Here is a 26,940-nt window from a genome sequence, read left to right as displayed (position 1 = left end):
TCTCAAAAGAAAAGGCAGGCTGGGGAGATGAACTAAGGAGGGGAATGCTGGAGGGGTGGGGGGTGCAAGGCAGAGGGGAGATACAGGCAGGGGGAAATTGGGAAAACTGTAATAGCATAATCAATAAAATATACTAAAAAAAAAAAAAAGAAAGAAAAGGCAGGCTATAAGTGATTGGCAAGAAATGTTCAAACTCATGAAAACCAAGGAACTACAGCCAAGATTGTTTTACCCAGCAAATCTATCATTTAGAATCAAAGGGCAGATAAAGAGCTTCCCAGACAAGAAAAAACGAAAGGAGTTCACTATCACCAAACCACTATTACGTGAAATGTTAAAGGGACTTATTTTAGAAAAAGATCTAAACTATGAACAATAAAATAGCAAGAAAACCCCCACACATATCTATCAACAACTGAATCTAAAAAACAAACTAAGCAAACAAGGAGGACAGAGACAGAGTCATGGATACAGAGAACATTTTGATGGTTGCCAGATGGGAGGGGGTGTGTAAGAATGGGTGAAGAGGGGAGGGGATTAAGAAGTACAGATAGGTCATTACAGAATAGCCATGGGGATGTAAAGCACAGCACAGGAAATGAAGCAGCCAAAGAATTTATGACCCATGGACATGAACAATGATGGGGGGATTGCCTGAGGGAGTAGGAGATGTTGGGTGGAGGGGGGCAAATGGGGGAAAATCAGGTCAACTGTAATAGTGTAATCAATAAGATATGATTTAAAAAAACTGAAAAAATTTCAATTTCTTAATATTATCATCAGCAAAATATTAGGAAATACTTCATTAATAAAAAAATCAAAGTAGAATTTTATGCAAAGAGAAAAAACAGGAATGAATATATATACACACACACATATACATATATATGTATATATACAGGAAGTTTTCACTGAGTCATGATTTTAACTATGGGAATATCAAATAATCTAAATGTCCTTCAACAGAGAACTGAATTATTTTAGATTCACAAATGACTATCAAGTCATTAAAAAAGAGGACACAGATAGTCATATTGATATGAAATGCCATTTCTAATAAAATAAAAATTGAAATAAACACATTATAGAATATATACCATTCATACATAACCTGTACAATATTTATCTATAAGAATATATTTACAAACAAATTTCTAAACTGTAAGAATATATACCAAACTATTCAGATTAATGTATATACTTCCACTGCCTCCTTTATACATTTTATACACTTCAACACTATTTTTCTTTGGCTTGGCTATAATGGCTATCCCTCCAATACTTAACAAAAACAAATTTCCATTATTTTAAGGGAGGTAAATGTCAAATGTATGCTAATCCTGTTCAAAATAAAATACATGGATACCAAAATAGTTTTGCAGACTTCAGTCAGAAGAACTGCAATAATTTTAAGGTTTAAAGTACTCAAAAAGCAAAAACATTACTTAATTTCTAGGTGCTCATCTGCTCTAATAGTTCTATACAACATTCGCTAAACTTCATATATTTTCACAGAATAAATAAACTTTAATCTTAAAATTTAGAGTTATCATTCTCCAGAGGAGAATAGGGCACTCTCTCAGAAACCACCTGAAACAGAATTCAGTTTACCTTTCTCCATCTTCTGGATAATCAGTGGGTGAAGCTAGATCTTCTGATTCACGATTAACAGGAGAGAAGAGATTGCTATTGTTAAGGTTTTTCAAAACCAGCTTCTTAATGCTCTTCCTATAAACAGAGACCAAAAGAAAAAAAACACCTCAGGCACACATAGTTACATCATAGACATTGTTTTAAAAACTGGAGTCAAAAAAGAGCACTCTTATTTAATTCTTACATTGTCTAAAAATAACCTAACAAGTTCAACCCACAAACTATCCCTATAAATAAACGACCAGAACATACGGTACCAAATATATTGCGCTCTGGTATTTGGAAGAATAAACCTTATCAGATTAAAACAGAGTGGGAATTCCTCTAGAAAATATTACTTGTGGTTCTTCGAAACACTGAGAACTTTAACCAAGCAGTTTGTTCACTCATTACACTATGTCTTATATTTCAATTATTTCTCTATGTATCCTTTCTAAACATTTTCCATCTTTTTTTCCAAATAGAAGGATGTTTATTTATTTATTTATTTACTTACTTACCTTTTTACTTACAGAGAGGGGGCAGGAGGGGGAAAAGAGAGGGGAAAAAAATATCCATTGGTCATCTCTCACAGCCCCCAACCAGGGACCTGGCCAGCAACCCAGGCATGTGTCCCGACTGGGAATTGAACCTGCGACCTTTCAGTTTGCAGGGAAATACCCAGCCAAACCTGCTCAGCCACACCAGTCTCGGCTTCCTTCTTTTCTTTTGGCACTAAGGATTTATGACTACCTCCTCCCACAGAACTCAGCATGCTGCCCCGAAAAAAGTAGGTAAATGCTTTTTTGACTAAATAAGAAAAACTTTTTTACCTTTCTGTTACTGGATGGTGCTACCCCCAACTAAGCCACATCATCATGATGAAAGATTTTTAAGAAAAGATGATGAGACAGCAGTAGGAATAAGAAACCATGATATTCAAAGATGCAAATAATCAAAAATACCTAAAAAGTTCAGGTTTTTATACAGCAGGTTTACTGAAGGCAAGAACTTTCATAGTATATAAGCTTCAAACAGAAGAATCCGTAGAAGAGATCTTAATTAACTTTCACTAAAATTCATGGGATTAATTAATGCACTTCATTCCCTCTTAAGACAAAATGAAAGTCTAAGTACCAGATGACTCATATTCTAGACTCAAATGAGTTACATGGTAATATATATCAGTAGTGTTTGTTCCAAACTTGTGTACACTAGTTATACTCCTTACTGTAATGATACCATTAAAAAAAGCCAGTGAAATAGGCACTTGAAATGAAGAACTGTTATTTACATGAAAACTAAACTGATACTTGCCCTCCTATTAATGGCAGACCAAATAATGCAGACTAATCCTCCTAGGAAGGATAACTAGAAAAGTTGAAACTGTGTAAGCACTGAGAGCCAACAAGTTGTAAAAAATGACTGAACTAGAAATCTATGGGGGACTGATTGGTGACACAGGGAGGTGTCTGGTGTTTTTCTTCTAAGGACTTTTCTGACTCCAAGGGGAAGGCTAAGAGGCTGACAGGACACTTGATGTCTTATGGGATTTAAGGAGACAGAGACTTGAGTACAGTGGCACCAAGGGTGTGGGGACACCTGTGAATGACACTTATTTTGTGTTGAGATCTGGAAAGTCTCTACTTCTGAATTTAAGAGAAAAATAAAAGTAAAAAGCACACAGTCATAAGTTTAGCTCTGACTCATTCCTATAAGCAAATTTCATTAAAAAAATTTTTGTGAAGGTTGATATCCTCATACTTGAACTCAAATTATTGCCACAGTTTTGAAAATATAATAAATGACAAAATAATTTTTAAAAGACACAAAAGGAAACGAGCTACTTCTTCAAAGACAAATGGTCAGTAAGCACATGACAGGATGCTCAACATCATTAGTCATAAAGAAAATGCAAATAAAAAGCATGAGCTACCACTTCATATCCACTAGGATGACTACTACAAAAAAGCAAACAAAACAAGTGTGGACAAGGACATGAGGAAAACTGAAACACTGCACAGTGCTGGTGGGACTACAAAATGGTGCAGCTGCTGTGCAACAGTTTGGAAGTTCCTCCAAAGTAAAATACAGAACTAATATACAACCGTAAACAATTCAAGTGTTAGGTATATACCTTAAAGATTTCAAAACAGGGACTCAAACAGATAATTGTACATCATGTTTATAGCAGTATTATTCATATAACTAAAATGTGAAAACAACCCAAATGGATAAAGAACAAGTGATATATCCATACAATGGAATATTCTTCAGCCTTGAAAAGGAATGAAGTTCTGATAACCGCTACAATGTAATGAATGTTAAAAACATTATGCCAAGTAAAACAATCCAGACGTGAAAGAATATTGTATGATTCTCTTTACATGAGTTATCTGAAATGGACAAATTCATACAGACAGAAAGTAATACAGAAGTTTAACAGGGACTGAGGAAAGGAAATAGTAGGAACTATTGTGTAATAGGTACAGAGTTTCTGTTTTAGATGATGGAAAGTGCTAGAAATAGTGGTGCTAATTATTACACAACACTGTAAGGGATATTAAATATTAAAATGGATCAATTTAGAAAAAGTTTAGATATGTTCATCTTATTTTGTGATACTGGAAGTTAAGAATATAAAATATCCAAACCAATCCCGACTAGTGTGGCTCAATTGGTTGGGCGTCATGCAACAAGCAAAAGGTTGCCAGTTTAATTCCCAGTCAGAGCACACGCCCAGACTGTGGGTTCTGTCCCAGTCAGGGCCTAAGCAAGAGGCAACCAATCAGATATTTCTCTCTCACATTGATGTTTCTCTCCCTCTTTTTCTTCTTTCTCTAAAAATAAGTAAATAAAATCCTTAAAAAATAAAATCCAGCCAGGGCTGGTTTGGTTCAGTGGACTGAGTGCTGGCCTGAGGAGCAAAAGGTCGCTGGTTATATTCACAGTCAGGGAACATGAGTGGGGGTTGTGGGCCAGATCCCCAGTTGGGGGCTTGCAAAGGGCAACTGACTGATGTATCTTTCACACATCAATATTTTTCTCCCTCACTTCTCCCTCCCTTGACCTCTAAAAATAAATAAATATTTTTTAAAAAATTCAATCCCCCTCAAAAAAGGGTGGATAAAGAAGACCTAAATGATTATTAGCAAGCCATACCAACAACTATAAAATCACATTAAAAATACATGGATCATTTAAAACGGGTAGATCCCTGACCAGACTGACTGAGAAAGAGAAAAGTCACAGGTAGACAGGTGCATACACACACACTCATGTCAGGAATGAAAACAGGTGCAGCCCTACAGATTCTACCAAAATGAAAAAAAATGTGTGTGACCAGTCCTGTATCTTTTAAATAAATTAACAAAAACACCAACAATACAAATACAACTTCAGGCTCATGTATCTTTACCAGTACTAACATTTAATGAAAAACAAACAAACAAACAAAAAACCCAAACAAAAAAGCAAAACCACCTATCTTGCACAAAATTCCAGAAAACAGAAAGAGAAAATATTACGCAATTTGTTTATTTGATCGGCATAACTTTATACCAAAACTAGATAATAATAATATAAGAAGAAACATTCAGACCAATCTAAGTCATGAATACAGAAGGCAAAAATCCTGGACAAAGTTTTACACATTGAATCCTACCAAAAGGAAGTCATCAAATATCACCAGGGCCCTCTGGTAGTTACAGAGTATTCACAGGATGTAGAGTACAATACAGTGAATACAGTCAATTTAAAAAAAAAAAAAAAAAGACTGTTGAGAGTGACACCACAGGAAGTGGAAGCCAAGAAGAAAATATGGTATTAACAGCAAACTGTATACCTTCCCACTCGAATCCTTCCTATTTGTATACAATACTTGCAAACCCTAAGGAGACTTGGTGAAACTGCCCGGAGATAGTTGGACTGACGAATCCAAGCCCCTTTCAACAACTGTGTCCCCAACAATTTGCTAAATGCTGGGGACATAAACATGAATAATACAGTCTCTGCCTTCAAAATAATCTAATGCTATCCTAAGAAATGTATTAATATTGGACTTTCCATCTTTTCTGAAGAAGCTTCCACCATATTTTTAAGAAAAAAAAAAGGAGTAGCAATTTTTTAAACATCATTCATAAGCAGAGAAATGCAGGTGATGATTTCCTACTTTTTCTCCAAAGCCCGCCCCCTAAAAAACAACATTTTTTTTTTTCTAATTAGAAAAGTACTTGCCCTGGCTGGTTTAGCTCAGTGGATTGAGCACGGGCCTGCGAACCACACAATAGCGGTTTGGTTCCCAGTCAGGGCACATGCCTGGGTTGCAGGCCAGGTCCCAGCAGGGGACATACAAGAAGCAACCATACATTGATATTTCTCTCCCTCTCTCCTTCCCTTCCCATCTAAAGATAAATAAATAAAATCTTTTTAAAAAGGTCAATATTAAAATTAAAAAAAAAAAGACAGACAAGTATTTGCTCCTTATGTGTGCATATATCTAACTATGTACCTGGGAAAATAAACAATCCAGAAATAAAATGTCCTGAAGTTACATTTTCAGATGTTAACTATTGTTATGAGTTTAGTGTGTATTTTCCTCAGGTTTTTTTCCTATGTATAATGTATCAACACTCTAGGGCATGTTTGGTCCAATACATAATTTAAGTGTAATTTCTTTTTACTAACAAATAAAATCTTCTATAAACTTTCTGTATAATTATCTTATTATTGAGTCAATAGCTGTATTTATGGGAATCAAAATTATACAGAGATTCTTCTTAATCAGTTTGGCCAATTTTCATTGTAAGAAAACAGTGTCTTCTGCTTAAAATAAAATTATGTAGGCACTAACCTCAAAAACAAAACAAAAAAACATATATGTAAAATTTAAAAACATTAATTAAAATATTTTTATGTTAACAGTTACCCCTAAAAAATGACCAGGTCTCTGCCTTTAAAATAATCTAATGCTATTCTAAGAAATGTATAAAATTGGACTTTCATTCTGTGATGTTCTATATTTTTCAAATAAAAAATAATTGTATAACATTGTAATATATTTAAATAAATAATTACATAGTATTTTATATTTAGTTCATACTAATACAGGGTAGGGAAAAGTAGGTTTACAGTTGTTTGTATGGAAAAAAATACAATAATTCATAAGCAATACAAGAATCTGTTTTGTGGTCTCAAAACTATAAACCTACATTTGTCCCACCCTGTATTTTATACTTAATTTATTTGAACAAAAATAAACTCACTTGGGCATGAATGCTCCATTGGCTAAGGATGGTTCATCGTCATCCAGTCCATCAAAGAGATGTGACTTGGCTGTGCCTGTTGTTTGTAAAGCCTTTGGTCGAACTCTGGTGGCAGGGCGTGGTGTCAGTTTATAATGGGTGGGTGTGGTGAGAGCCTTCTGGGCTGCTGGATTTGTTGGTTTCAATCTCTGAAAGACAAAAGTATCAAGGCAAGTTCTAGTTTAACTCAAATGTATAATTTTGGCCTTAAAAACCAGAATGCAAACCTCACCTCTGCCATTCACGCACTAGATACCTCTAGAGGCCTTGGATTTCAGAAAACAAGGATTATCAATACCTAATGTACAGATGTGTGAACGGTAATTGAACTGTATTTATTCCTCTATCATTGACTTTTACTCATCTTGCCAGCCTCCATTTCAACTGTTTGTCTGACTTCGTTTAAAATGTCACTGACACATGGGCCTGCGACCCACTCGATCGCGGTTCGATTCCCAGTCAGGGCACATGCCTGGGTTGCAGGCCAGGTCCCCAGTTGGGGGCACACAAGAGGCAACCATGTATTGATGTTTCTCTCCTCCTTTCTCCCTCTCCCCCATCCCCCAAAATAAATAAAATCTTTAAAAGCCCTCCCCTCCAGACCAGTGCCCATTTCACTGTTTGTCACACTACCTTTCACCAGCAAAAATAATTTATCCCCTGGCATAGTGAAAAGCATAAGTAAATGTGTCTTAAAAAATTCATCACACCTAAATTTGCTTAGGCTTTGTACCTAAAAGATTACAATCTGCATATTTAGTTTATCCTCTCTGAGAATAAGAAACCTTAAATTTACCTCTTCTTTCTTCTTGGGGTCTGCCATGGGATTCCGGAAGAGAGGAGAGTCTCCGAAAGGCGAGTATGTTAGACTGTTGATGTGCTGCTGGAGAACAGCCTGCTGTGCAGCAGACGCATTCGGATCTGTCAGAGCTTTTTACAGAAAGAAAAGAAAAAGCAGATGTTATTCCAAGGATCCGGTGCATATATAGCAAGAGAACTCAAAACTCTTTTTGAAGATGTGGTCTTCAAAATGTTCAGAATCACTCAATGGTGGGGAGCAGGGGAGCAACTGTGAAGAAATCAACAATCAAAGGAATGGGTCAAAGATGATGAGGCACTGACTGCATAAGAAACAACACAAATAAAATTTTACTTCGCTGTTCATTGTTATTATTAATCAATGATATGTAAATGAAAACAACCTCGAAGAAGTATTTTTATACCTACCTCATTAGCTCTCAGTTACAGGCATAGTTATATTAATTAGTCTTTGACTTTAAAAACATTACAAAGTGGTTTAGTCTGTCTAAAAGAAACATGAGAGTATATAAAGTACTATTTTTATAGTTTTCAACATAATATTTTTAAACATGGAAATTTAACCCAAGGATTTAATTAAACTAAAAACAAAATAAAGAAAAACATAAGTTTTCACTGAATATGTAAAAGCCAAGAATTAGAAATAACCTATGTCCAACATTAACAATTGTAAAAATCATGGTATATCAACATGGTGGGTTAAGTGGTTATTAAAAATCATGATGTGTTTCATTGTGGAAATAAAAAGTATCTTTGATTTAATAAGTAAACATCCCAGAATTAAAAATATTATGTACACTGAAAATACAGAAGAAGGCAGCAGCATACAAAAATGAAGACAGCTGTTAAGGCATCCTTATGGGTTTAGTATTTATACTTAATATCATGTTACATTGAAGTAAAAACTGAAAGGAATAAAGGTCACCTAATTAGTCTAAATTTTCTTTCAAAGTGTAAGAACAAATGTGTCATCAGTCACAGAGAATTTAACAAACAGGTACCGAAGATCTGCAGTGGTACTCAGTAGAAAGAAAAAAGAACCCCACGTTATCTGCATTATATCTTGATTGATGAAGAAACCTCTTTGCAAGATAAGTATTTCCACAAAAACTGATAAAAAATCAAATCACATTAAGTCATTTTAGAGATATACTTTTATTCCTTTATGAACTAAGGCTAAAGCTAATACATGAGACAATATACATTAAAGGAGTGCTATAAACAGAACATTTTGAAATTTTTAATTCTCACAATAGGGAGAAAAACAGCAGCAGCAGCAACAGTAACAAGAAACGCAAAATACACAGCTAAAACTACATTTGTGACAAAGGCGTAGTTCCACTTGAGTCAAATTAAGCTTTCTTAAAATTGAATATTCATTAAATACTAAAACACTGCAGGGTGACATTTATTTATTTATTTATCTATTTACTTTTCTAGTTATTTTTAAAAGCCTTTCTTTAGTTTAAGATTTTACTTATTTATTTTTAGAGAGGGGGGAAGAGAAGGAGAAAGAGGAGGAGAAAACTATCAATGTGTGGTTGCTTCTCATGTGCCCTGTACTGGGACCTGACCCACAACCCAGGCATGTGCCCTGGCTGGAACGGGTGACCCCCTGGTTTGCAGTCCACACTCAATTCACTGAGCTACACCAGCCAGGGCTGTAGGGTGAAATTTAGAGAGTGCAAACTTGTACTCATGATTTTGAAACCCAAAGGAAATGTCAATTTAAACAGCATGTAGTACCCTGACTGATGTGGCTCAGTCGTACCACAAAGCAAAAGGTCGCTAGTTCAATTCTCAGTCAGGGCACACACATGGGTTGTGGGCTCAGTCCCCAGTTGGAGCGCAACCAATTGGTGATATTTACCTCTCACACTGATGTTTCTTTCCCTCCCATGCCCTCTCTCTAAAAATAAAAAATACAAAAAACTTCAAAAAGCATATAGTGCATCATCTGTATTCAGAAAGTTCTTAAACCCATTTTCCCACTTTAGGACTACAGGTAAGAAAAATAATGTAGAAAGTATCTTTTGGTACACACTGGAACAAAGTATCAGTAGTGTTATTCTGTGGACTATTTGAGATGACTCAAGAAAACCTGAGTATTTTTAAATAATAATATTCACTGGTCAGTTTGCTAGTTAACAGTCAGTTACCCATTAAAAAGCTGACTCCCACCAGCTGATCCTATCATTTAATAAGTGTTAGTAACCCCACCTGAATTTGGGCAAAAGAATAAAAATTTCCATTAGAATTCCAAACGTAAGTGGAAAAATGTGTAAGGATGTTTTTATTTTCATATGTTTAAGTATAAAATCTCTATGTTAACTGTATTATTTAAAAATACAGGGAAAAAAGATCAAACACATTAGCAAAAATAAGGTAAGAGAATCAATAAGGAAGCATAAGCACTAGTAAAGCTACCACTGGTGTTATATCCAATTCTGATCATAATCTGAAAATATATCAAAAAACTGCACTGTGGTCAAATGATTAAAGTATTAGGACCCTGGCTGGTGCACTGAGTGCCGGCCTGCGAACCAAGGGCCGCCAGTTCAATTCCCAGCCTAGGGCACACGCCTGGGCTGTGGGCCAGGTGCCCAGTGGGGGGCATGTGAGAGGCAACACTACACACTGATGCTTCCCTCTCTTTCTCCCTCCCTTCCCTTCTCTCTAAAATAAAAATAATTTTTTTAAAAGAAAAGCAACAGGAAAATGTTTAAAAATTAAGTTTTCTGAGAAGAGAAACAGCTGATGACACTTTATCTGGAAGAAAGACACAGACAATAAGGTTCTGTAAAGAAACTGTAGCAGACTGTTTGGCTTAGCTTTAGGGGGTAAAAGTAGAACCACTGGGTAGAAATATTATGAAGGCAGGTTTTGGTTTTCAAACAAACTGAACAAAACAGTGGACTAGACTGATTTGGAGGAAAGGCACCTTAATTGAGGTTATTATTAGATAAGTAAAGGACTCCCACAATAGGGATGGACTCCAAGAGACTCTAAAGCACCTTCTAAGATGTCTGTGATGCAAAAATGTGCATTCTAAACATCAACACAGCCTTGACCAGCATGGTTTGGTGGACTGGGCATTGTCCCTCAAAGCGAAAAATCATAGGTTCGATCTCCAGTCAGGGCACATGCCTGCCTGGGTTGTGAGTCAGGTCCCTGGTTGGGGACATGTGAGGAGGCAACTGATCAATGTTTCTCTCTGATATTGGTGTTACTCTCCCCCTCCCTTCTCCTCTCTCTGGAAAGAAATAAAAATTAAAAACTAAAAGGTTAATACAACTATTTTTAAGTGGGTAGTAATATTAATTATGCAACTGTAACACTAAATTTTTTGGTCAGAAACTTTTTAATAGGCTTTGAAAGAAGATGGGATACAGAGAACAAGCTGATGGTTGCCAGAGGAAAGGGATTTCAGGGACTGGATGAAAAAGGTAAAAGAATTTAGCATAATGGTAGTTACAAAATAGTCATGGGGTTTTAAAATACAGCACAGGGAATGTAGTCAATACTGTAATGACTATGTATGATGCCAGGTGGGTACTAGAACAATTAGGGGGAACCCTTTGTAAAGTACATGATTCTCTAACCACTACACTATACACCTGAAACTAACACAAAATACTGAATGTAAACTTAATTGAAAAAAAAAATTTAAAAAGATGAAATCATTAAAAATGACTCAGAAAGCTATCCAAGTGAAAATGGCAGGTTACAATATAGATGTTACTATCTTCTATTGAAAACAACCAAAATAAGTAAAATAAAATGAAAATATCATTTTTAATGATATAGCTGATTCTAATGCTCAAAAGAGATCAATTAGAATTCTAATTCAAATTAAGAACAATCTCACAGTAACCAGAGGGGAGGTGGGAGGGGATAATGGGGGGGAACAGTTTTCAGGAACAACTATAAAGGACACATGGACAAAATCAAGGTGGGGTGGAAGCAGGGGAGGGAGGTGGGGATGGCTGAGGTGGGGGAAGAATGGAGGGGGTAAATGCAGACAACTGTACTTGAACAACAATAAAATAATTTAAAAAATTCGAATTCATCTCTACTCCCTCCAAAGACCTAAATAAAATCTATGGTTAAAAATATTAAAATATATTGATATAACTCATAATTACAAAGAATAGAAAAGTAGAAAATGAACAGATGACTACAATAAAAAACAAAGCAGTATCTGCCCTGGAGAATCTCAGGAAGTTTAGGAATTCAAGAATAACAACTTTGATGAAATAAGACTGAAAATAGAGAAGAATCAATGCAAAGTGTACATGCAAAACAATGACAGCATCATCCTCCTAATCCCTGAAACTCAACAGACAGGCCAAAAATATCAGTGTGTGTGCCTCTGACGAAACCAAGTTAACAATGGAAAGAACAAGGGCAACTAGTTTGGGTGCTTCCATCATCCCAGAGCTGACATTTAGAGGACCCTTGGAATAATAACTGGTTCCTGCCTGGACTAGTTACCTTAAAATAGAACCAACTGGTATATAAGCTCTACCCATACATACAAATAACCAGTGAGCCTTTTATTTTATTCTTAAATATATATGGGCAAAGTCACCATGCATTAAAGAGTAAGATCAAAACAAAAATAATCCTGAAGATTTAAGGAAGAGAAGAACCTGTGCAAACATCAGAATAATCAGCTTTAGCATAAAAAAAAAATTAAATGCCAATTCAGCCTTGGCTGGTGTGGCTCAGTGAATTGAGTGCCGGCCTGTGAACAAAAGGGTCCCCAGGTCCCCAGTAGGGGGCGCGTAGAAGCAACCACACATTGATGTTTCTCTTTCTCCCTTCCCTCTGTCTAAAAATAAATAAATATAATCTTTTTAAAAATTAATGCCAATTAACAAATTAGATTTTCAAGAAAAAATTGCATCTAAGGACCAGATGTTTGAATAAACTTTCAAAGAACAAGAATTCCTATACATTAAAAATAATTAAAATACAAAAAGGTTAGAAGGGACTAAGTATCTCCTAAAAAGTAGAAACACAGCAAAAAACAAACAAAAAACCCCCAACCACCCAGGCCCCTGAATTATGATTGAAAAGGTCTAAGCAGATCTTGAAATTTCACAACAAAGGGACAATCCTAAATGTTTGTGGGAGTGGCAGGAACAAGGTCCAAGAATCAGAAAGGCACTAGACTTGTCATCAGCAATGGTTAATGCAAGAAGAAATACAGTAAAAGTTGTGAGAGCAAATTATTTTCATACTAGAACTCCTTAACATTAAAGTGTGCGAAACGAATGAAGATACTTTTAGATGTGTAAGTGGTCAAGTTTACCTTTCATAGACACTTGGAAATACATTCCAGAAAACTCAGGGAAAAAAAGGAAAAAACTCAGGGAAAAAAACCCTATCTCCAGGACACAGCAGCTCCTACTGGGAGACTTGAAAAGAATATCCTGGAGCAATGCTGAAGGCCCAAGGAATAATCAGAGTTCACATTGCTGCAGAGGACATAGGGATCAAAGAATGGAGCATTCTAGGGTAAAAGAATTCTGATACCATCCTTGAGAATTTAAACTACTTTGGGAAGGCAGCAAGGGCTGGCAGTGAAAGAGAAAAAAAAGATTGAGAAATCCCAGGAAAAGCTATATAGTAAAGGTATATTTGGCAGGGCAGCACTGTGTTCCTACTTATAATAAATGTTGTGTTCATTTGCCGTTTCTATGCTTTAACCTAAGAAAAGAGGACAGTGATAATTTAAGACAGAACATGTTATCAAATTCATCAATATAAAAATATAAAGATGTAAAAGAAGTGAAAGAAAAAGAAGGGTAAAGAAGGAAGGGCATTAATACACTAATATTCTTATTTGACCAAGGAGAATCAAGAAATACTATTCCCTACTTGGCAGAATAAAAAATGTATATAAGGCCACAACTTAAATATGCAAAGGCTTCTCAAAATGTGGTATATAGAGTACAATAGTACTGGAGATGAATTTAAATTCATATTTATCCATCTATCTGTGTTGCTCTATTTATGTCAGGTGATACCAATTTCTCCTTTCTGGTAGGTCATAATCTCTTTAAAAAGATATTTAAGTTAAAAATAAATTAATTTTGAATTAGAAATAATAAAAGTGACAGGCAGGTATTTCAACAACTGAGAAGGGGTCTTCAAATGAATGAAGTATGAAAAAAACACTTCAACAGATAAAACTAAACAGGAAACTTAGTAAACATAGTTATATTGGGAGAAGTGAATAAAGAACATAGAGGTGACAAATGAGCTAAATTTTCACCTATCATTAGCAATTTAAATTTACTTATATTTCATAAAGCAAAACAGCAATACAAGCACATCATTCAGAGACATGAACTTAATTATATACCAGATGAATTAAAAGCTGTAACAAAAGTGGTTTCTCTGAGTGAGCAGGTCTGAGAATGGGAAGCAGGGAAGGCCAGGATCTATGACCAGTCCATCTGCACTGCATCACTTTACTCATAAGTATGCACGTACTGCTTTGGTGTGAATGGAACAAAGGTGAAGTGGGAAATCAGGTCAGCAAGTTAAGTATTAGCAAGAAATAAACTGAGAAAAGCCTTCTAAAGTGACTAACACTTACCTACTGGGGCCTGGGGGGCTCCAAAGCCCAAAGTGGCTGTCGTGGTATTAAATCCAGGGGCCCCAAAGGCTCCTGTACCAAGAGGCCCTCCGATCTTAGGTTGGTTGTTCCCAAACAAAGATGCCTGTCCAGCACCAAGAGCTACGGAGACAAGAGGAAAGAAAAATGCGCCATAGAAGATCCTTGAATGTTGTACCAGAGGTCAGTTACTTAAAAACAATACATTTGGAAACTTCATAACGACCATTCATTTTGACACAGCTAATACAGTAAATACTAACTATATGCCAGGCACTGTGCTGAGTACATGACATATATGGTAGGCAAAATATTTAACTTCTCTGTGTTGTTTCCTCAACTATAATGAGATAATAACACATGGCTTAGATACTTATCCTAAGATTTAAAATGAGTAAATAGCAAGTAGATGTCTGATAGATATAAAAGTCATTAAATATTAACTAGTATCTCATTTAATCTTCATAAGCCTGGAAGCAGAAACTATTATCCCCATTTTACAAATGAGAAAAATAAAGGTTTGGTAATTAACTCAATGTCATATATATAGTAAATAGTGAAATTAGGGTTCAAACTTTAGTGCATCTAAACAATACAACCTGGACTCTTAACTGCAACTCCATAGTAAAACAGATTTTTGAAAGAATTAAAAATAGTTCTTAAATCTCAAAATCAGGCCCTGCCTGGGTATCTCAGTTGGTGAGAGTATAGTCCTGATATGCGAAGGGTGTGGGTTTGATCCATGACCAGGGTACATATAAGAAACAACCAATGAATGCACAAATAAGTGGAACAAAGTGATACTTCTCTTCTTGTCCTTCCTCTCTCTTTTAAAAATCAATTTAAAAAACACTTGCAAATCAAAATACTCAGTGTCATCTTTTTGACTAACAAAAGCTAAACTACAGTAAACAAAATCCAATATACCTTTTTTGTACAAAAATAGTAACACTTTCAAGTATCCCATCTCATGAAAACTACTTTAGACTTTTTGTTTTATAGAAAGCTGAATGACCTGTGATATGGTTATCAAAGAGGATCAAGTTTTAGCATGAATCAGACTGGATGGAATAAGAACTTATTTTAACCAGAGGGAAGCTCATTGCAGAAACTTGTAATTTTTTTTAAAGATTTTATTTTTTCACAAAGAGGGAAAAGGAGGGATAACGAGGGAGACAAACATCTATTGGTTGTCTTTCTCATGCCTCCAAATGGGGATCCAGCCCACAACCCAGCAACCCAGGCACGTGCCCTGACTGAAAATTGAACCAATGACCCGTTGACTGCTGGGTCATTTAGTTGGCACTAAACCCACTGAGCCACACCAGTCGGAGCAACACTTGTAATATTTTAATGCCAAATGATTTTTACTTATGGATCATGTCAACAATGATTTTTAAAGTATAAAACAGGGAGAATTCAGTTATTTAGAATATGTTACTGGTATAAATTACTTAAAAGATTTCCAGCCTTGGCTGGTGTGGCTCAGTGGATTGAGTGCTGCCCTACAAACTGAAAGGATGCTGCTGATTTGATTCACAGTCAGAGCACATGCCTGGACTGCAGGCCTGGTCCCCAGTTGGGGAGATGTAGGCATGCAACAGGCAACTAGCCGGATGTTTATCCCCCTTTTCCTTTTTTTCTCCCTCCCCCTTCTTTTTATTTTTTAAATATTTATTTCATTTTATTTATTTATCTTTGGGGGGGGGGAGGAGAGAAGGAGAGAAATATCAATGTATGGTTGCTTCTGGTGCATCCCCTGCTGAGAACTGGCTTGCAACCCAGGCATGTGCCCTGACTGGGAATCGAACCGAGATCTTTTGGTTCGCAGGCCTGTGCTCAATCCACTGAGCTATACCAGCCAGGGCTCCCTCCCCTTTCTAAGAATAAATAACATTAAAAAAAACCTTCCATGCTTCCTTCCTCACAAAGTTAATGGTAATTTGGAAGATGTAAAGCTCCTTCTAATGAATCAATGTATCTCCATAGAGATTAATGGGTTACCAGGAAAGTCATTAAAATCATTTCAAAGATATAACACTTAGAAATTAAAACTACCAAATGGGAATTGCTTTGAAATTGTAACCAAAAAAAGAATAAAATGCTTATATTCAGAAAATTCACACAATATAAAATAGAGATGGTGACTAGTGGCTGGAGAAAGCATTCCCTAACTGCCCAATCTCATTAATAACAAGAAGACAACAATGTAGCAATGGGATTATTTCACCTTAAAAAGCCCTACTCTGGAACAGGGACTAAGTCCTTAACCACTAAAATTTGGTGAAAATTTCAAGAAAAACTAAAATTATATTAGTCCCTCAAAGGACACAGTTAATGGCCAAATTTCAGGATTCTTTATTTTTCTGGGTGGCAAACAAATTCTTACCCCCAAACAAAAACTTAAATGAAACCCAAATATATAAAATTTCTGTTCTGAAAAAGTATTCCCTTCACCTTTGCAGCAGCCCTGGATAAAAAACAGTGAAGCAGTCTAAAAACCACTTTATTTCAATAATCAACAAAAGAATAAAGACACTGGGAGGTTCCAGTGACCTGCAGAGGGAGTTCCATAAAATGATCTGCATACTGTTATAATTTGTTGAGGCAAATATATGTATTTTATCCAGGTCTGTTTTATATTATGCACAAATAGCTTTTATGCTTAATAAGAGGACTTACTAGAAACATTCTGATGTATGATAATCTCAATTTAAGAAATGTACTGTATTTATAATTAGGTATATGAGTTTAAGGAAGATATATGGGGGGCATGGTAATAGTGACTCTAGAAACTCTGAAAAAATGAAAATGATTGCATTCCTTTTGAAATCATCTAATACATTTTAGAATTTTATTTTATCTATAGTATCTATTAGCATGGGGTTGATAATTCTGTGTATGTCTTAGTGTAACAATCTTTACTAGCTGTACCCTTAAACTTATTATTTCATGGAAAACTTTAAGAACTAAAACTCCTTAATATTATTACTAAATAACTATCAAGAAAATGGCATACCACTGATGATGCTGGTAGTTGACATCACTATGAAGAAGAAACTGATACACCCATGACTGAATGAGCATTTCTTTGCCAAGCACATCGGGGGGTAGGGGTGGGGAAATTACATGCCAAAAGGTAATATAAAATATTTTATAGATTGATCCCTTAAATCTAAATATACAAAGAACTTATGTATTTGTACATTTTATATTTCTATAGTCAACTATTCATAAAGTAGGTAAAGGCCTATGTTACAGGGAAATTTACTTCTGGTGAGGTATGAGTTTGAATCTCTATCACTCAAAACAAGAAGCCACACAGGAATACCTATTCAGCTTATGTCCCCCAAAACAGAGCCCAATGCTACAGTGCTATTCTACTTATGATACCATGAAATGCAGAGTTTAGATATAAGTCTCTAGACACATTCCTTTTAAAGCTAAAAATCTGCTTTAGCAGGTAGCAAGACAGTGTGCTTGGTGATTCTCACAATTCTCGTTTCCCTACATGATCCTCTGCTATGGTTGGGGTTTAAAATTCTTTATTAATTCGATTTGGCTTTTAGTTTATGAGAACAAGGCATGAATAAGGATTATGTAACAACAATAAAATGTAATTTGTTGTCTGTTTAAGAAAAACTATATATTCAAACTAAAAAAAAGACTGAGTTTATGTTACTATGGAATAGAAGACAATAGCATCACAAAAATGTGATAGAATATTTTATAATCTTGGATTACAAGAGAAGGCACTGCTAATCATAACCTGCAACACCAAAAAGCCAAAAGGAGAAAATGATGATTTTGACCAGGTAAAAATAAAACTAGTAGAAGACAGTAACATAAACAAAATGAAATAAATACTTGGTGGAAATACCTGTAACAGACATGACAGTAGCATCTTACCCAGGCCTTAGACTTATGGTGACTATAGTGCCTAGAAACAAGACTACCCTTGAGCCCTTGGCTGGTGTAGTTCAATGAACTGAGCGCTGAGGCTGCAAATCCAAAGGTCATCAGTTCAGTTTCCAGTTAGGGCGCATGCCTGGATTGAAGGCCAGGTCCCCAGGTGGGGGTGTGAGAGAGGCAAGAGACTGACGTCTCTCTCTCTCTCTCCCTCCACTTCCCCGTCTCCAAAGATAAATAAATAAAATCTTTAATCTACCCTTGGGGAAAAACCCTTAGTTTGCCCACACCAAAGCTATCCCTCCGGGATTGGAAGAGAGCACTGGTATCAGATGATACATTTTGCTTAAGTTTAGGAATCACACTGTATAAAAAACTAGAGCTTTTTAGTTCCACATGGGTAAGATAAAATGAAACCAAAGAGTTAATAGCTATAATATATAAAGCACTCTCAGAAACAAATTAAAAAAACAATAATCAACTATTATGGAACAGGAAATTCAAGGATTCACATGGCCACTAAACATAAGAATATCCTTCACCACTAATGAGTAAAGCACAAATTAGAATATAATAATTTTCACTATCATGCACATAAAGATGAAAAAGTCCAACAGCATTGAAAAGTTATGGAAAATGAGTATTTTTATACAAACGTGAGCAAAAATGCAAACTGACATTCTTTTTAGAAGGCAAACTATTAGTAAGATTGACCAAAATTCAGTATCTGTTTATCTTCTGAAAGAATTCTAAGAGTAAATCCTATATAACACTAACACACACAAAATTATGTCACAAATATCTTCATTATTGTGTTGCTAATAATATAACTCAGGTGTCCCACAAAAGGGAAAATGTTAAATAAATTATGGTATGTGTATGTATTTGTTACAGGTATGTATACACATGCAATGAAATACTAAAAAAGTTATATTTAAAGAATGAATTAGAGCTACAAATACTGACCAAGAGAAAAATCACATCCCTAAAATGCCATGAAAAATAGAAAAAAAGAGAAAGAGACACAGAGTACTATATAAGACAGTTGCTTGCAGTTTTGAAATATTTTGACTATACCATGCAACATGAAATACACTAAGACCCATAACACTTATCCAGAGGTGGGCAAAAATAGGTTTACAGTTGTTTGTATTATGTTAATAAATAATAATATAAGAATAAAGTGTTTCATGTTCTCAAAATCTTAAACCTACTTTTACCCCACCCTGTGTTATAACTGAAACAAAGTTAAATAAAACAATACTTAACTTTGTTTGGTGCAATAGTTTTTTTTAAAAAATTCCAGTTCATGCTTTAAAAATGCTACTTGTAGCCCTCTACATTTACATCCAACTCATTCATGTATTTCATTTTTTGGCTTAAAAAACACTCATGTAGAATATGGTTTCCATATAAGAATATAACAGGAAAAAGCCTACATATAAAACACATGTTTAAACATGTATGTGTATGTGTGTATATATTTAAGCACATGTTTGAAAAATGTATATAAAGGAGTCTGACAAGACCAAACTTTCAACAGCTATTACTTCACACCTAAAAGTTATGAGCTTTTCATGATACTTCTGTATTGTTGAATTTTTTTACAAGCACTTACATCTTTTATTTAAAAAAGAAAAGAAGAAACCATTCATAGAGTAAAAAATAGTGTTCTGCCCAGGCTGGTGTAGCTCAGTGGATTGAGCGCGAGGCTGCAAACCACATGATCGCGGTTCGATTCCCAGTCAGGGCACATGCCTGGGTTGCAGGCCAGTTCCCAGCAGGGGACTCACGAGATGCAACCATACATTGGTATTTCTCTCCTTCTCTCCCTCTCTAAAGATAAATAAATAAAATCTTTAAAAAAATAGTGTTCCATTAAAAGAAAGATGAGATAAACAGAGAATAGAAGACAGTAGATGATAACTGGTAAGGGGAAACAGAGACCAAGGAAATAAACAGTTTGCAAGTAAATGGCCAAACCAACGGTCAGATGAATTGGGAAAGTACACATCACTATATGCTTAAGCAACCTTGTTGAACTGTACACATTGGAGAACTCATTCATTTTATGACCATCACCACCCTCCAATTGGGTGGTGTTGAAACATCTGGGTAAGTTAGTAGGGTCAATGCCTTCCTTCAAAGACAATGAATAACAGTCAATAGCACAAGTAGGCACAAAGGCATGACATTTCAGCTCCATATTAAGGTGAAAAGAACTGAAAAGTATGCACAGACCTTGCAAAAACTCAGAGTATTTATTTGTTACTTACTTCAGCATGTCCTCTCACTATTAGGGTGATAAAGCTTACCCAATCAAGTTTAATGTCTCAAATACCAGTCACAAAGGTAACAGGGAACTTCAAGTTAAAAATGTCACCATACCAACAAGTCTCACATTAAATACTGAAAATCCCAGATAGACCAGGACTATCAGAGGACAAACATTTGTAGAAAAGGAACACAGAGCCTCTGAAAAAAAAAATGTGCCAGTGTTTTAAAACCTGGTAAAGCATAACTGCTGGAAATGGTTTTATAAATCCTTTTGTGAAAACAAAAATCTAGACCTCTTATTTCCGGGCATATGATTAAACACAAGTCTTAAGTTCCAGCAATTAGAAAGCCAAGATTATCATTTCCTAAATCTCAAGGTACAGTTGCTTACCTGTTGTTCCAAATCCTGCACCAAGCCCAGTTCCCAGAGTCCCAGGTCCTGGTTTACTTCCAAAAATACTATTCCCACTGGTATTTGTGCCAAAACCTAGAAAGACAAAAGAATGAGTGGACTGTACTTAAACACAACTCTCACTTTCTGTACAAGGGAATTTAAAACAAAGCAGTCTGACCCTAAGTTTTAGATTCTTTCAGTTATATGTCCTAAATGGTTTCCTAATTTAATTTTTAAGTTTAAATTTGATACCTGTGAACAGGCCCAACAAGTCATCCTATTAATTACATTTCAGACTTGAAATACTAATTCAGTGTAAGATAATATCCAATATTAAAAAAGCAAAGTAATTGTGCTTGAGCTTGGAAAACAATCCCTTTGTCCGACTTAAAGCCTTCAACCTACATTTCATGTTTAATTATTAGAAGAAAAACTCATTCCCTCTAACTTTCACTAAAAAATAAAGACAGTCAACAAATATATTTTACTGAACCTAAAGGTTCTTGCTAAGAGGAAAATTACCTGTAACAATACTAAAGTAGCTTTTGTTTGGAAAAAACGAACCTTATATGGATAATAACGTGTGGTTGATCACATATAAGAAGCTCTAATGGCATTATGCTCAATTAGCTAATAGGAGCACTCAATGACTCAGCTAGCCTATATTAAAAAAAAAGAATCATTCATACACTTTTCTTGAATTGTTTCAGAGGTGATGAAGTTAAACAAACCATTCTCCTTCACTCTGACCCAGGATTTAAAAAAATCCTGATGCCCCTCCAAAGTCCACAGATCTCTGAACAAAGACACCCTACAACACATTACTGCTATTATTTCTCTTTGTTCAGATATGTCTGCTATGTTTTTGCACATATTATTCATCTCTTTTGATAACAGGAAAAAAATTAATCACTGGCAAGCAAACCCCGTTTGTAAAATACTTGAAAGTCTTTTTAAAAGACATCATGGATTGGTACAAATATAAAAGATTTACAGAATAAAGAGAGTATCTTAGAATGCATAACAGTATCACCTACTAAAATTATACTTTGTTAGGTCAATATTTGGGTTATTACTTCAATGAAAAAGATTAAGGCAAAAGTTAAAGAATTTAAACAGTTTGAAAACATATTTCTAACGTCTTCTAAAAATCCAAGCAGATAATCTGATTTAGTCTCAATACATTTAATTCATACATTTGTTAAATCTTTTCAATTGTGCTAATTAATAGCTTTGCCACAAAAATGAAGTATGGCCTACTCAAGCACAATTGATTTTTTTTTAAATGTACTTGGGGATATTGTTTTTCTTTTTGAGTTAAAATTTAACCAAAAAGGACCTTTATCCCCATAAACAGCAGAAAACAAAATATTTGTGAACTACCTCAAACCACCAAGAGGGAAGTAAGTCCCATCTTACACTGCTTATACCACACATTTCCTCACATTCTTACTTACAAATGTTTATCAACTGTTATTTCAAAACAATTTCTAAAATGAAAACTAAGAACAATTAATTAATTGTCAATTTATGATAAAGGAGGCAAGAATATAGAATGGGGAAAGGATAGTCTCTATAAAGAATGGTAGTTGGAAAACTGGACAGCCACATGCAAAAGAATCAAACCGGACAAGAATCTTACATTATACACAAAATGGATTTAAAGACTTATATGTAAGGTCTGAAACCAGCTAGTTCTTGTAAGAACACGTAAGTTATAATCTCCCTGACATCTGCCTTGATGATTTTTTGGACCTGAAACCAAAGGCAAAGGCAACAAAAGCAAAAATAATCAAGTGGGACTACACCAAACTAAAAAACTTCTTTACAGCAAAGGAAACCATCAGTAAAATGAAAAGGCAACCTACTGAAAGGAAGAAAATATTTAAAAATCATACATCTGAAAAAGGTTAATACCCTACATATATAAAGAACACATTAAACTCAATAGCAAAAAAAAAACCAAAAACAAAAACCTGATTAAAAAATGGGCAGAACCCTGACCAGTGTAGCTCAGTGGGCTGGGCAATGTCCTACAAAGAGAAAGGTCGCTGGTTCAATTTCCCACTGGTGCACATGCCTGGGTTGTGGGCCAGGTCCCTTAGGGGCAAGTGAGAGAACCACTGATCAATGTTTCTCTCCCACATCAACATTTCTTTCTCCCTTCCTTCTCCTCTCTCTAAAAATAAATAGGTATAAAAAAAAGAAAAGAAAGGGACAGACCTGAAGAGATACGCTTCCAAAGACATACAGATAACCAAAAGGTGCTCTGAATTACTACTCATCAGAGAAATGTGAATCAAAACCACGTGAATTATCACTCCACACCTGTTAGAATGGCCATCATCAAAAAGAAAACAAACAGCCCTGACAGGTGTGGCTCAGTTGGATGGGCACTGTCCCACAAAGCAAAAGGTTGCCAGTTAGATGCCAAGTCAGGGAACATGCCTGGGTTGCAGGTTTGGTCCCTAGGTGGGGCACATACAAGAGGCAACCAATTGATGTTTCTTTCTCACATCAGTTTCTCTCCCTCACTTTCCTCTTTCTAAAAATAAATAAATAAAATCTTTTAAAAAAGACAAGAAACAAGTGGCGAGGATATGGAAGAAAAGAAACCCTGTGTACTGTTGGTGAAAATGTATAGTGTAGCCACTATGGAAATCAGTATCAAAGTTCCTCAAAACATTAAAAATAGAACTGCCATACACCCCAGCGATTACACTTCCGATTATTTAGTTTTTTTAAAAAGCACTAAAAAAACCCCCCTCAAAAATATGCACCCCCATTTTCATTATTTACTAATAGCCAAGATAAGGAAACAACCTGACTGGATCCAACCTATCAGTGGATTAATGGATAAAGAATATGCCGTGTGGCCCCGACTGGCATTAAGTTAATGGGTTGGGCATTGTCCTGCAAACTGAAGGGTCTCCAGCTCACTTCTGAGTGGGGGAACTTGTGTGGGCCAGGTCACAGAATGGGGTGTGCCAGAGGCAGCTGATCTTTTTTTTTTCTTGAACATCATTGTTCCCTCTTTCCCTCCCTTCCCCTCTCTCCAAAAATTAAAAATAAAATCTTTAAAAAAAGGGAAAAATGGTATGTATATAGATAATGAAATATTATTCAGACAAAAAGATACAATGAAATCTGGCCAACATGATAAAATTTGGGGGCACTGTGCTAAATGAAATAAGTCAGAAAAATACAAATACCATACATCTCACTTATATGTTTAATCTAAAACAAAACAAAATAAAAACAAGCCCTGGTCAGATAACTCAGTTGGTCAGAGTTGTCCTGATATGTCAAGTTTGTAGGTTTAATCCCTGGCCAGTGTACATACAAGAATCAACCAATGGCCCAGACTAGGTGGCTCAGTTGGTTAGAGCATCATCCGGTACAACAAAAGGGTTTCAGGTTTGATCCCTGGTCAGAGCAAATACCTAGGTTGTGAGTTCAATCCCCAGTTGGAGTGTGTACAGGAAGTAACCAATCAATGTTTCTCATATCAGTGTTTGTCTCTTCCTCTCTAAACATCAATTAAAAATAAAATAGATAAACGAAAACAAAAAATAAAGAAACAACAAAAAATGAGCTCATAGATACAGAGAACAGATAGGTGGTTGCTAGAGGCAGGGAATGAGGGTATAGGTGAAATGAGTAAAAGGGGGGTCCAAAAGGAACAAACTTCTGGTTATAAAGTAAGTCAAGAATATATGTACAGCATGGTCACTGTAGTTAATAATACTGTATTATATATTTGAAAGTTGCTGAGACTAAATCATAAAAGTTCTCATAAGAAAAAGGAATTTTTTAACTACATATGGTGACAGATATTAATTGTACTTACTGTGGTGACCACTTCCCAATATATACAAATACTGAATCATTATGTTATACATTTGAAACTCATATAATTATACTTAAAAAAATCAGCTTAGCCTTGGCCAGGGAGCTCAGTTGGTTAGAGTGTCATCCCCAAACACTAAGGTTGCAGGTCTGATTGCTCATCAGGGAACATACAAGAAGTTTCCAATGAACATGTAAATACATATAAATAAGTAGAACAACAAACTGATGTCTTGCTCTCTCTCAAATCAACTTTCTAAAAATCATCTAAAGCCCTGGCTGATGTGGCTCAGGGGTTTGGGTACTGTCCTAAAAACCAAAAGGTGGCCAGTTCGGTTCCCAGTCAGGGCACATGCCTGGGATGCAGGCCATGTCCCCAGATGAGGGTATGTGAGAGGCAATCGTTCCATGTTTCTCTCCTTCTCTTCCTCCCTCCCTTCCTCTCTCTAAAAATAAATAAGTACAATCTTTAAAAATAAGCAAAATCTTTTAAAAAATAAAATCAGCTTAAAGCCCTGGCTAGTGTAGCTCAGTGGATTCAGTGCGGGCCTGCGAACCACACAATCGCGGTTCGGTTCCCAGTCAGGGCATATGCCTGGGTTGCAGGCCAGTTCCCAGCAGGGGACCCACGAGAGGCAACCATACATTAATATTTCTTTCCTTCTCTTACCCTCTAAAAAAGGTAAATAAATAAAAAAAAATTTTTAAATCAGCTTAGAAAAGATATTTATATATACAAACAACTCCTTAACTGTCTCCCCTACCCTGTCCCATGGAAACAATTTCTTCACAAAAACCAGTTCCTGGTGCCAAAAAAGTTGGGGACTGCTGCTCTAAAGAATGACTGAAGGATTTGGCAACACCAACTAATTGCAGCGGGTATCCCAACCTTTATCATTGTGGATTAATCACTTCCAGAATGAAACACAATCCCATACAGGATAACATCTAACTAACAATGACCTAATGATACCCCCAAATCTTGGTATGACCTTATTCTATTTCCAGATTTGTTATATGACTTATTTCTAAGTCAGAAGATTAACTCTGCCCACAAAATCAAAATTGATAGCTTCCCAAGAAGATAGGAACATCAAATAAAGCTTTACTTAAATATGGATCCCACAAGGGTAATAATGAAATAACTTCACCCAAGAATATAAAATACCTTGCAACCTTGTATCCCCCAACTAAACTGTAATTATAGGAATCCTTCCTCTTAGGACCCCATTTATTAATTCTTTAATTCATTTAATACACTTTTAGTGAGCACCTACTAATTGCCAGATACTAGGCCAACACTGGTGATCAAAAAACAATATTAAACACATTTGAAATAGCAAGTGAGCTAGTGAGTCGTATCAGATAATGATGAAACCTTTCATTTTCCAATCATTGAATACGACTACAAATGTATTCATAAAACAGTAAAAAAACCCTCCAAAAAATCAGAAATCTACAGTCATGGAATAACATCAAATACATTTCAGGAGTCAAGCATATTTTATCAAGTATAGCCTACACAAGCACTAACTTAGATGAACGTTAACATTTAATTCTGAACATGAAGTGTGCTAAAAAAAGTATTTTCAAAGGGAGTAAAAACTGATTCTTGAGGAGGAGGTCCTTAAAAAAATATCATACAATGGGCCTGGCTGGTGTGGTTCCGTGGACTTAGTGCCAGCCTGCAAACCAAAGGGTCACCATTTCAATTCCTACTCAGGGCACTTGCTTGGATTGTGGGCCATGTCTCTGGCTGGGAGTGTGTAAGAGGCAACACCACACATCAATGTTTTTCTCCCTCCCTTTCCCTCTCTCTTAAATAAAAAGGAGGGAAGGAGAGAGGGAGGGAGGGAGGGAGGGAGGGAGGAACAAAAATGCTTGCTGATATGACAACTGTCACGATACAATCTAAAAAAGTTGTTTCAAATAAAGTTAAAGAACATTAAATGCTATCAAACAAACTTTTTCTGGCCAACCCAGTATCTTTCCCATCTTAATTTTGTAGATAAAAACAACTACATAGTGCTGACTAGTGTTGCTCAGTGGGTTGGGCATCCTCTCACAAACCAAAAGGTCGCTGGTTTAGTTCCCAGGCAAGGCATATGCCTGGATTGTGGTCCACGTCC

General features: G+C 35.7%; 1 protein-coding gene across 5 annotated transcripts in view; it reads right to left on the bottom strand.

Moving 5' to 3' along the window:
* Window positions 1-26,940, bottom strand: part of NUP98 (nucleoporin 98 and 96 precursor) — a 110,179-nt gene that overhangs the window by 43,489 nt on the left and 39,750 nt on the right. For 3 of the 5 annotated variants that reach the window (XM_037135757.2, XM_037135760.2, XM_037135758.2), the window contains exons 11-15: window positions 20,960-21,055; window positions 14,365-14,505; window positions 7,732-7,865; window positions 6,897-7,084; window positions 1,612-1,728 (exon numbers count right to left, since the gene is read on the bottom strand). In XM_037135757.2, the coding sequence (XP_036991652.2) occupies window positions 1,612-1,728; window positions 6,897-7,084; window positions 7,732-7,865; window positions 14,365-14,505; window positions 20,960-21,055 (676 nt within the window). The remainder of the gene's footprint in view (window positions 1-1,611; window positions 1,729-6,896; window positions 7,085-7,731; window positions 7,866-14,364; window positions 14,506-20,959; window positions 21,056-26,940) is intronic. The other 2 variants (XM_037135761.2, XM_037135762.2) reach the window with 1 other exon arrangement.

This window comes from Artibeus jamaicensis, unplaced genomic scaffold (genome assembly GCF_021234435.1).
Source record: "Artibeus jamaicensis isolate MK-2021 breed Jamaican fruit bat unplaced genomic scaffold, CSHL_Jam_final contig_64, whole genome shotgun sequence".
NCBI classification, from domain to species: domain Eukaryota; kingdom Metazoa; phylum Chordata; class Mammalia; order Chiroptera; family Phyllostomidae; genus Artibeus; species Artibeus jamaicensis.
The sequence above is the reverse complement of the archived record's forward strand: the minus strand, read 5'-3'. Positions and strand labels throughout refer to the sequence as shown.